General features: G+C 52.7%; 1 protein-coding gene across 1 annotated transcript in view; it reads right to left on the reverse strand.

Annotated features, from left to right (window-relative positions):
• Window positions 1-7,315, reverse strand: part of PPFIA4 (PPFI scaffold protein A4) — a 33,583-nt gene extending 26,268 nt beyond the window's left edge. Inside the window, exons 1-9 of the mRNA XM_007448999.1 lie at window positions 7,082-7,315; window positions 4,941-5,042; window positions 4,385-4,549; window positions 3,976-4,050; window positions 3,655-3,744; window positions 2,888-3,079; window positions 2,442-2,588; window positions 2,038-2,172; window positions 81-164 (exon numbers count right to left, since the gene is read on the reverse strand). Of these exons, the coding sequence (XP_007449061.1) occupies window positions 81-164; window positions 2,038-2,172; window positions 2,442-2,588; window positions 2,888-3,079; window positions 3,655-3,744; window positions 3,976-4,050; window positions 4,385-4,549; window positions 4,941-5,042; window positions 7,082-7,315 (1,224 nt within the window). The remainder of the gene's footprint in view (window positions 1-80; window positions 165-2,037; window positions 2,173-2,441; window positions 2,589-2,887; window positions 3,080-3,654; window positions 3,745-3,975; window positions 4,051-4,384; window positions 4,550-4,940; window positions 5,043-7,081) is intronic.
• Between the last annotated feature and the right edge of the window lie 4,567 nt (window positions 7,316-11,882).

Raw genomic sequence — 11,882 nt, forward strand, 5'->3', positions numbered from 1 at the left:
CCTTCCCCTACCCACAGACCATCCTGGGATGCCGCCCTGGGGTTGAGAGGAGGCTCGAGAGTCTGGCCCGGTAAGCTCACCCTTGCCAGCTCTTGGTTCTTTTCCTGCAGCTGTCCCTCCAGCTGCCACAGGTGCTCCTCAGTGCTGCCATGCCGCTCTTCAGCCTGGAGGGAGGAATGGGACAGTGCAGCCCGAAGATCATCTGCCTTCCTGCTCAGACCTTGTATCCCATGCACCCAGGTGCCAGAGCGGCCCTTGGGAATCAGGGCCTCAGGGACCAAGGAAGCCAAGCTCTCCACTTACCATCTTGGAGCATAATTGCCACCACCGTTGCCTTTCTTCCCAAGTACCCCAACCCTGCCGCTTTCCCCCCACCCATACCCTCTCCTTCCTGCTCAGGGCTATAGCCTTGAAACATCCCAGAGCTGGCAGCTCAAGAGGCTAAATTCTCCCTACGCTTCCAGAAAAAAAACCCACTTGAAAGTATGAGCGACCATAAATCTCTATGCCTCCAGATAGATGGAATTGCCCTTAAGAGCATGGACTCAAACCAGACTGGTTCGAATCCTGGCTCCCTCCCTTCCCAGCTGTGTGACCTTGGGCAAGTTACTGAACCTCTATTGAGCCTTTATCTCCTCAGCTGTAATAACAGCACCTATGCCCATTGCAAGGACTAAAGGTGATAATCCAAGGCAAACACTTAGGATACAATAAGCACTCAACAAATGTTAGCCATGGTGATTACCTTTGTTATTAAAGCAGCCTAGGTAGAGTGGTCTCCCCTTCCGTTCATGCATCTTCAGAGATGGAGACCCCGCTGCCTCTTCTGACAAGGTATTCCAGACTATCACACATCTTACAGTCAGGAAATCCCTCCTTAAAGCCCTTCTACTATGACTCCCTTGAACATATTAATCACTTCAGTCCATCCCTTCTTGTCAGTTTTGAGAATTACTAAAACTGACTGCTCAGCATCCCACACATAATGTCTTCTGCCGCACTTTAAACTCTGCCCTTCATTCCTAGGGGCCTGAAAGGCCTTAGAGACGACCAAATTCAACCCCATCATTATAGAGATGATGACATCATCACAGAGATAATGACACAGATGCCCAATTAGGGAGGGAGTGACTTTTCCCAGTTCACAGAGCAAGTCAGTGGCAGAAGCAAACGTGGTCCTGAGCCTACCGAGGTACAGCCAGGCTGCAGGTTCCATCCCCAGAGCCCCCAAGCTGCCACACTGGCACAATGGCCAGCCTCTATATTCCAGAGGCTCTGGGGTCTGATGCTTATTAAATGTTGGTTTTCTTCTCTCCATTGCTTGAGTGGGTAGCTATGGTGATCCCACATGAGGCACCCCTGAAAGCCTCTGACCTGCTGTAAACACTGCTAAATTCTCTTGATTAAGCCACCACATGTAGATGTCCATGCATTTACATAGCTCTTCCAGACCTAGGATGTTTTCAGCCTGCATACCTCCATAAAGTTAACTATCCACTGGGTAAAATTATATTCCCTTTTATTTGTCCAAAAGCTGAAGCCTTCAAACAGCTAGGGATGGTCCCTAGATCTAGAATGCTTCAATTTGACAAAAAAAAAAAAAAAAGATATGCTCAGCCTAAACTCCCACCCCATTCAGAGATGTATAAACTTTGACCATATTTCCTCTCAGATTTCACCTTTCCAGAAATGAAAGTCCTATTGTTTCCACTTCAGACCCCCCCGCAAAAGGAAGTATTAACTACAATGGTGTAAATGATAATAAAAATATTTTGCATCAGCACAATTTCTTCTACTTAGTACTCTTACATCCCTTCTTATGGGACTGTCACATCCCTGTGGGGTGATGAGGGCAGGGATTACTCTTCCATGTTACAGACACAACAACAAAGTGTGTTTCCTGGAGTCATGCAATGAGAAGCAGTTTCCTGGCCCCCAGCCCAGCGTGCCTCCCACTCTCTCCATTCACTGCCTGGCTACATAAGAGCTCAGGAAGCAGGGAACAGAGGAAGATTCCCAGGCCCTTGGCCCACTTGCCTTGGTGAGGGCTGCAATTCTCTGGGCCAGCTCAGCCTCCACCTCTGGCAGCGTCTCAGCCTTGCGCATCGTCTGCTGCAGTTTCTGCTCTGCTACTTCCAGTAGCTCCTGCAGATGTTGGGCTTTCTCCTCACACTAGCAAAGTGGGGGGTGGGGAGAAGAGTCAAGAGGGAGCACTGAAGCTTCCCCCACCCCCTGGCCCATCCTTAGTAGAGAGCAAGTGATAGGTCAGAAGCTGCAGGGAGTAATCTTGATTCTTGGCTACCCAGAGATACCTGACTTTCCCTTTCCCAAGGCGACCAGCACCTCAGGGTCTCCTGGGCCACCAAGGGGAGGTTCCAGCATGATCATTAGGTCCTCCAGGGTCAAGTACAGTGTCCCCCAACCCCATCTGCAGGACTTACCTGGCGGTGCAGGGACTCCTTGTTGGCCAGCTCATTCTCCAGTTTGTCGTTGAGGTCATGAATCGATGTGGCCTCACGCTGAGCAGCCAGGTAGCGCTTCTCCAGTGTGGTTATTCGCTTCTCCACATCCTCCTTCTGGGCTAGAGCCTGAGCAGTACAGGAGAGGATGAGATGAAGGTCATCAGCTTTTTCCTGCCCTCATTCTGTTCGCACCTCCCCACCAAATCTGGCTGGCTATATCTCCTCCACATTACCCTATCAGTTTCTGACCTTGACCCATCCCTCCCACCACTCATCCCCACATTGGACCCTACCAAGTGTTAAGTCTTACACTCCTCAGCCCTTGCCTGGCTCTCCCTCTACACCCAGGACATCCAGTAGCTACCTTCCTGAGTGCCAAATACCTGCACCCAGAAAGATAGGGTCAGGCCCAGGCCCTTGCTCACTTCCCAGAGGTCCCGCTGATGTTTGCTGCTCAGCTCCTCTGACTTGATAAGGTCCCGGCGGGCCGTGCCCAGGTCCTCTTCAAGTTCGGCCACGGTTGCTGTCAGGGTGACCAGTCGCTCCCGGGCCTGGCTCAACTCAAAGTTCTGCTTCTCCAGGAGCTCCTGCAGCTCTTCTACCTGGCCCGCGTCATGCTCCAGAGACAGTGAACTATCAGTCAGTCATCAGAGCCTTAGGCATCCCATTCCCCTGCCCTGCCCTGGGGAGGTGGGAAGAGGGACAGCACAACCAGAGCAGATCACAGCTCTGCCCCCAATTTTAGAGCGCACCTCCAGGTACACCCTTCTTCCTCTGGCCTCCAGAAGCTCATTCCAGACAATGACCAAACACTCTCACTCTCCTGTGTATCTCTTGAAAAATAATCATGTCTAGTTTTACCTGCTATTTCAGCCTCTTGTAACCTAGAAAGGGGCATGACTAGGGGAACAGAGGCTCAGAAAGAGAAGTGATCTCTTAGGTACATGGCGCCTAACAATTCAAGTGAACAAACACATTATATGCTTAGCAGTGTGTGTACTGGGCACTAAAACAAAAATCTGTAGAGTTCTTTGCAGATGGGGTAGGGGGAAGAAGGAAAGAGAGATGGTACCATTGGAGAAAGCTCCAAATTTAATTCAAGCAGTTGCTCTACTGCACTAAGGCAGGGCAGGGCCCCCACCTCCTGTCTGGAGTAAGACATGTCCCCTCTGTGCAGCTCCCCATGACCCACCTTCCACAGGCATTTCGGTCCCAGTTCCACAGTCCCCTCCTCTTCTGCCACTGCATCCTGAACCCCTGCCTCCTGCTGTAGGGCAGACACCTGTAGGGCACAGTCCCCAGGGCAGTGAGTCAAAGAGAAGAGAACCTCCTATATATTCCAGACCCTTCCAAGTCTCCCACCTCCTAGAGAGAGATGCCTCCTGTTGGCTAACAGTCTCCAGTTAAGACAGAGGGGAGAAATCTGATGAGGAACAGAGTGGGGAAAAGGGGTAAACCAGCCTTGGCTTCCAGGATCTGTAGTCTACAGATGGAGGGAGGGCAAGCAGCTTACCTGCTGGTGGGCACCCGTCAACTGCTCTTCCAAGGTGGTCACTCTCTCCAGGGCCACCCGGAGCTGCTCTCGCACCTGTCCAAGATAAAAGGGGAGATGAAGAAAGAAACAAGAACCCCACTGGACTCAAGTTGGAGAAGCCTGGGTCTGGTCTACCCAGACCCAGCCTGGTCTACCACCACTGAGCATAAGGCAAAGAAAAGGACCTGCCAAGGGGCAAATTTCTAAGAGGGAACCTAATAGGAGGACCTGGAAATTGGATTAATGGTAGGAGGGAGCCCTTTATGAAGCTAGAAGGCAGTTTTCCCTAAACACAGGATTCAGAAATCTCAGAGAAGGGATGCACAGAGGCTCTGGGGAAGCCTGGCTGGATTGGGGGTGGAGGCAGGCTGTGGGCCAGCCTAGGTACCTTCTCATCCAGGGCCTTATGGTGCACAAACAGTGACTTGAGAGCCTTCAGCACCTCCACCTCACTGGAAACCCCTGAAGGTGACTGAGCCTGACGCTTCACCACAGTCATCCTCAGTGACCGCTCATGACGGGACACTAGGCACTCCAGATGTTCCAGAAGCAACTGGCAGAGAGAAGGGGAGGGCAAGAGGAAGGGCTGTGAGCCTATGCCCCAGGGGCTATAAGCAGGGTCCACACGAACACCCAGCAGACACGAGTACTGCCATGTGTACCGTTGTTAGAATGGTGAAATACTTCTATGTGGGTAAACAGCTGCTGCCCTAACTGAATACCTGCCCTAGCCTCTCTCCCAAGACCCCGACCTTTCCCTTGACCCCGAACTAGAGGTGAAAAGCCTAGCACTGATGGTTGAACAAACTGACTATCACCCCAGGGTGATATAACAGGAGGAGGTTAGGATAGGGCTGGGGATGTGCTGACCCTGGCCATGCCTGCTCCCTTGGTCAAACCCCCCACCCCCAAAGCACAAACACACGCCAGGTCACCCCACTTACCCTCGTGTTATTCCGCTCTGCTTTCAGCTCTGATATCTCTTCCTCCCTCTCTAGAAGCTGCTCCCGACACATACTCAGCTCCTGGGTTAAGGTGGCAAATTCCTGAAAACCCCCAAGGCCCCTCAGTGCTTGGGGATCCACCACCTAAGCAGTATCCTGCACGCCCAAGTCAGTGGTGGGATCCTCTCACTCGTCCCTTACTTCCACCAACTGTCCCCAGAAAAATTCCTATCCATCCGTACTACTAGCATGCACTTCTCCAGAGCGGAAGCATTCCAAGGATGTGGTAGGGTGCAAGGGAATACAGTTGCATATAAGAGTGAGAAAGTCACCAGGTCTGCTCTGCGCCCCTTCCCCCCTCCAGCCACCAATATAACCTGATTATGTCCTCCCTCCCATTTTGCTTTCCTGTTTCTCCAACAGTCCAGTGACATTTCCCTTTAGAAGTAGACGGAGGAGAGTTTCACTTGGCATTAGTAATGTCCCTCCCCAACCCTAACCCCTCTGACACACTGCTGCCAGGGTAATCTCCCAAAGCACGTGTTGTTTACACCATTAAATACAAACTTATTATCCTGGTTTCCAGCTTCTCTCTCACAGTTCCTTTCCATACACCCTAAGACCTGGTCAACCTGGGTAACCACTGTTTACAGTCACTAGTAAACTTCTTAATTCCACACCTTAGCTCAGTGGGCTCCCCCGACCCGTGAAAGCCCAATCTTCTGTCTACACCTGATCTTTCAAAGTCCATCTCAAAGGACACAACTCCTTGGGACCTTTCCAGACTTCCCAGTGGAAGGAAGGCTTTCTCCCTCCTCTGAAAACTGTTACGAACACAGGCACTCTGAGCACCTACCATGTACCAGCTCCTGTGCTGGTCACTGGAAACACAGTAACAGAAAAGACATAATCTCTGCCCTCATGAAGCTCCCAGTGAGGAGTTGAGATCAAATCTCAGGTCTGCCCGTTTGTGACCTTGGACAAGATACCTAACCCCTTTGAACCTCTAATCCGAAAGACAATCCTCCCTCAAGTGTTGCTCTGAGGATCAATTATCTGGCAGCTATTTTAGGTATTGACACTGTTTTAACAATCCTTTGGGGGCCCCTCTTCTCTTCCTCCACACTTTCTTCCTATCATTTGGGGGCTCTTGTCTATCTCCTTTCTAGTGTTCGAGCTCCCTGGGGGCAGGGACTGGCTCCTTCATCCTGGGGCTTGTTCAGGGCTCCGAACACAGTAGGGTAGGATGGGCCCATCTCCCACCCCAGTTCCTCACCAGGGCTCCATATTCCTATCTACAGAGCATCACAAGACTCTGCCCCCCAAACGCTTCTGGACCCTGGGTAGGAAACTCAGCCACTCTGGTTCTTCTCCCCACACGTGGGGAGAGGGCCTGGAGCTGAGTCCTGAGCTGTGTGGCCCCTCAGGGCTGCCTCCCTAACCCTTGCAGCACCCCCACAGGCAGGGTGGCCATGAGCAGTTTACCAATCTCCTCAAGTTTCAGCTTCATCATTTGGAAAATAGAGATGATGGCGATAACAGCACTAACTTCAGCACTGTGGAATTTAGTGAAGGAAATTCCAGTCAAAGTGCTTAGCACACAGAAAACACAATAAATGGTGACCATTATTGCTAGTAGTCATGTTGACTGAGAAGAATAAGAGGGGTATCACAGCTCTGCCTATAATTTTCCATGTGATGCCTCTTGTTTTTTCCATCTGTGCAATGAGAGGTGGACTAGATAACCTCTAAGGCTTCTCCCATCTCCATTCTCTGTGGTTTGCCACCCACCACTTCCAAGAATAGGACCCTGGTGAGGAGCCTCCAAGGTGGAGGTGTCTTTCCAGTATAGCCTGCCACCTTCTGGCTGCATGGGTTCACTGCAGTTGGCAACTAAGGCTGGGTTTTCTTCCTGCATCAAAGGCCATCCTTTTCTCCAGGTGGAGCCAATTTCAGCCTGAGGAGCTTGGGAGTAACAGGGAAAAGTATTAATGAAGCAAGGCGAAGGAGAGTAAACGCTCTGTGAACTCCATTTGTTGAGATGCTAATAGACGAAGAGAGCTGAGGGCCCAGAAGCTGAGGGCTTTGAAAGGCTGGGTGAGGGGAAGGGGATGAGGGAGATGCAGACTATCGGGCCTTACCTGGGGAAGGGCAGAGTTAAGGTGGCACTGGAGCCGGTCTCGTTCATGCAGGGCATCCTGGAGCCGGCTCTGTGTCGCCGCCAAAGTCTCCTGATTCTCCCGAAGGGACTCTAGCAACTTCTCCCGCTCATCCAGCATGTTCACCATCAGCTGCTCAAAGTTGGCGTCAGCATCCATTCCATGGGGAGACCCCAGGGGGTCCCCCTCGTTGATTGTGGGCATCACTTCACACATGGTGGGGGTGGGCAGGGCTTTCTCAGTGTCAGGGCACAGGGGAGGGGTTCACAGGGTTGGCACCTCCAGGGCGACCCGTGTAGCGGTCTCAGAGCAGGCAGTGCCAGGTGAGTGCCAGGTGAGGGCAGGGGCTTCTCCCATGGCATCAGTCGCTCTCGGTCTGAAAGGGGCCTGGTGCCCAGAGTGCCCCTGTGAAATGGAGTGAGAGGGCCTGGTTTAACCTCTCAGTGCTGGGGCTGGGTGCCCTATGTCCCCAGGCAAGCAGGCAGCAGCTGAGTGTGGCCATGACAGGCAGGGAGAGCAGGGCTGGAAGAGGGCCCTTTCCTTAGACTGAGCACTGGAACCTGGCAGAGTCCCAGCTGGGTCCAGCAACAACCATCGTTTCTGGAGGGCAGTGGTCTGTTGGAGAAGAGACTGCTGTGAGAAACAGCTGAGCAGAGAAGGGCATCCAGGAGGTGGGTGAGGGGAGAGGAGGCAGGAACCTGGACCAGAACGTGGGGGAAGAGGGTGAAGAGTTGGCGCATGCCCCTTCTCCAGGCTTACTCACTCAGATGGTGCCTTCCTTAGTTCTCCCAAGAAATGCACATGCCCACTGCTGTAGCCTCTGTCACCAGCTTCCCCCACCCACAGCTGTCAGAAGTGCAGCCGCAGTGGAGTGGTTCCCCCACCCACGTGGCTTGCTGGCCAAATATAGAAATAATTCAGTAAGCGGCAAGGGAGCAGCTGGAAGGCTGCCCAGAGTCCTCCCGAGACCTGGGGCTGTGAGAGTGGGAGGAGAGGAAATAGGGTCCCTGCCCCACCCCATCGGTTTCTCCCCCACATTCAGGCAAAGGCAAGCACAGAAGGGGTTAAAGGGCTCTTAGTGGGTGTGAGTCCCATACAGGATGGACTACTGGGCTCATAGGAAACAGGGACAGAGTAGCTCCTACCCTGACCACTGGCACAACATGGCTCCTTGAAAAGGCACAGGCTGGACACTGGGGCAGGCAGACAGCCCTGACCTGCTCCATGCCCATCATTCAGGGAGGAGGCTCTGGCTCAAGTCATCCCCTACTCCTGAAACCTGGCAGACAGCAGGCTTCCATTCTGAACTCATGGCCTACCACCTCTGGGTTGGAGCAGAGACAGAATGATGTAAAGGATTGATGTTGGTAGGTGGGGGAGATGTTACTCTCCTAGGGCAGGGCTTCCATGTGGGGCCCCTGCTCATGTCTGGGAATCTTCTCCCTCCATGTAACTTCCCAATGCTGGCACTGTCAGAAAGTCACCAGCTAGGGTGGTTAGCATGTGCACAGCCTGGCAGTATTGCCTTGAGCCTGGCACAGAGAAGCCCAGTGGTCAGAGCAAAGGAAGGTGAACCGAGGAAGGCAGCATGCAGCTAGGGATTTCTGCCTGCCATCAGCTTCCAACCTCCCTGCTCACTGCTGGAAGGCTACCACCTTAATCAGTTTTCAGAGGGAGCTGTCTTCAGAGCTCCTGTTTTATGAGAGATGGGATGTGAGACACCCAGCACAGTAATGAGCACTCAGAGAAGCCCCATAAATGGTGCTTTCCTTCCTTCCCTACCCCATCCCCATTTGGGAGACACAGGGACAGCTTCCTGTTCACCCCTCAGGTAGTAGACTGGGGAATAGGCAGACTGGGAGGGTCAGGGAGAGGACAGGTGGTATCTGGACCCAGTATGAGGTGAAAAGTCAGACACAGGGAACCTCTGGCCTGTGGCAGGGTTGAACCTAGCAGAGGAACCAAAAACAGGCCATGTCTCTTCTACCTGAACTCCCCTGTCATCCCCTTATCCCCTCCCCCAGAAATGGGGGATAGCCAAGGTGAGGCTGGGGAGGAACTTGGGCCTGGATAAGATAAAAGTTAGAGTGCCAGCTTGAGAACTCCCAAGCTCATACCCACAGCCATTCCCAGAGGGCCCAGTAGTTCAGGCAACATGTGGGCGTGCCCACACATGCACACAGGGAGACACAGGAACTTGGAGACTTAGGACATACACATGTTCCCAGACACAGAAACTGGATACACACTCTGATCCAGGGATCCATTCCCCAAGCCGGACAGCCACCATAAAGGGCAGGGTTCCAAGAGGTGAAAAGTAGCACCTTGGTCTGCACCCTACCTTACCCCAACATCACTGCCCCACAGAGCAGCTGGGAGCAGGTAGGAGGGGCTGCTACCCCAGTCTTGCCAGAGGTGCCATCTCACTAATGCTAATAACAAGTCCTCTGATTCTCCTACCCACTTCACCCTAAAGCTCCAATCTGTGAGGTTTAAAGGCCACATTGGCCCCCCATACCTCTCCAAGCTCATCAACAGCCAGGCCCTCATCCCTTCCCACTCCCCTACCCCATCCCAAGAAGAAATGAGAAGCAGAAAAGAAGGCCAGTCTGGGGAAGGGGCCCCCTATGGCAGAGGCTGTCATTTGGAGAAGAGTATAGTGTGCTCAGGAGCTCAGGGACTCAGTCCAACAGATCTCCAGGCAGCCTGCAGTGTAATATAGAGGAAGGAGCCCAGAACGGGGACTCTGGAGAACTGAGGTGCAGTTCTGCCAGACCAGCTGAGTGATCTTGGGCTTGTCATGACCTACTAAGGCCTCTACTGTAAGACAGAACCCACAACCCTTATTTAGTCCACCTCAGAGGGATGAGATCATGGATAAAGAGTTTGGAAAAGCACCAAACTTAGTAGTGGGCAAAGGTGGGCCTGTGGGTGGGTTTTGCCTCTCACTGTTGTGGCCTCTCCCGTTGTGGAGCACAGGCTCCGGACGCGCAGGCTCAGCGGCCATGGCTCATGGGCCCAGCCGCTCCGCGGCATGTGGGATCTTCCCGGACCGGGGCACGAACCCGTGTCCCCTGCATCGGCAGGTGGACTCTCAACCACTGCACCACCAGGGAAGCCCTGTGGGTGGGTTTTTTATGATTCCTTATGGGAAAGGGGTTGGGAAGTTCTCAGGAAGGAAACATAGGACCTCAGGTTGCCTACAGTGATGCGCTGGCTATTTGGTCTGACTTGGCCTCCTCAAATCCTTCTAGTCATTCTGGTAACTGAGAAGCTGGCTTCAGTGCCATCAGCCCTTTCCCAGCCACCTTCCAAACCAAGAGCCAGGTAGCGACTCCACTTACCCTAGTGAATTGGCATCATGTAGGGCAGGTTGAAGATGAGCCCAGAGATGTATGCCAGACAGATGCCCCTGAGATGACTGTCCAGGACTTCCTCTCCCTGTCCCCACAAACTGCACAAGCATGGTGAGCAGAAGGGAGCTTGAAGACAGCCACATCGGGCGCCTGGCTCTTCCTGGTTCCATGGCCATCTTTAAATAGCGCAATTATCATCTCAGCCTAACACAAGCCTCCTCAACTCCTGCATAATTTCTAAGTAACACTCACAACACAACAGAGAAGGGCTCCAGACTGAGCTGATGATGTGTGTGTGAGGAGGGAGGGGTCAGATGAAAACCAGGCCTCTGGGCTTTTAAACACAGAAGAGGCAGACTCTGAGGCCTCTTTGGCTCCCCCAAAATCACCCCCATCTTTTCCTAACAAATAGGAGGGATGAGCACTTGGGTCTGATGCTCTAGCTGGCCACATGCACACACAGACAGGCTGGCTCCCCACTGCCCTGCCAGATGGCAGGCCCCACCACGGTGAGACAGCTCAGCAAAGGCAAAGCTACCAGCTCCCATAGAAGCCAAAGGGCCAGGGCAAAGCTTCCAGGAGCTGTGCTCAAGTCTAAGTGGGCCATGAGCCACACAAAGAGGGCGCTTCAAGGTAAAGAGGTAAGAGAGGAAGGTCAGATACCCACCCAATTGGAAGGTCAGATACCCACCCAAAAGGGTGAAGACCTGAGGAAATGGGGAGGGAAGTGGTCATCTAGGAAAATAATAACAATTATAATAGCAACTATGATTTATTCAATATTTACCATGTGCCAGACACTGTGTTGTCAGTGGACATATATTAACTTACTTTAATCCTCACAAGTCCTTGCAAGGAAGACACAATTCTTCTTCTCATTTCACAGATGTGAGAATTGGGACTTAAGTCATGTAATCAAGTCTATTACAGCCAGTAAGAGGAAGAGCTAGGATTCAAGTCCAGTCTGTCTGACTCCAAAGAGGGGTAGGGGATGGAGGAAGAGGGAGTGGACATGACTCCTTCAGGCATCGTGTTTCTTCCAAGAGGCCAAGGCACTTGGGCCCCGGCCCTTCTCGCCTTCATCCAGGGAGATGGCAGCTCACCTCGGGCCTCCTCCACTGATCCTCCTCTAGCTTGAGCAAAGGCCTCTGTGTAGCAGGCATCATGGTCATGCGGCAGCCACTTACTCACTGGAAGTGACCTGTCTCCAAAGCCTCATCTACCACCTACCCAGTTCTCTCCCTCTACTGCCTAGCTGGCTCCATACTGAGTTGTAAGGAGACTGCCTGAGTTCCCCATACCATACCACATTCCCACAGGAACTACAGAAACACATTCTTCTGAGCCCTCAGACCCCCTCACCCTGTGGGGTTTTCAGATACCATACTCCCAGTAGAATGAAGTCTCACTCCCCACCTCTCTTTCCC

Source organism: Lipotes vexillifer, unplaced genomic scaffold (genome assembly GCF_000442215.2).
Source record: "Lipotes vexillifer unplaced genomic scaffold, Lipotes_vexillifer_v1.1 scaffold1608, whole genome shotgun sequence".
Lineage (NCBI taxonomy): Eukaryota > Metazoa > Chordata > Mammalia > Artiodactyla > Lipotidae > Lipotes > Lipotes vexillifer.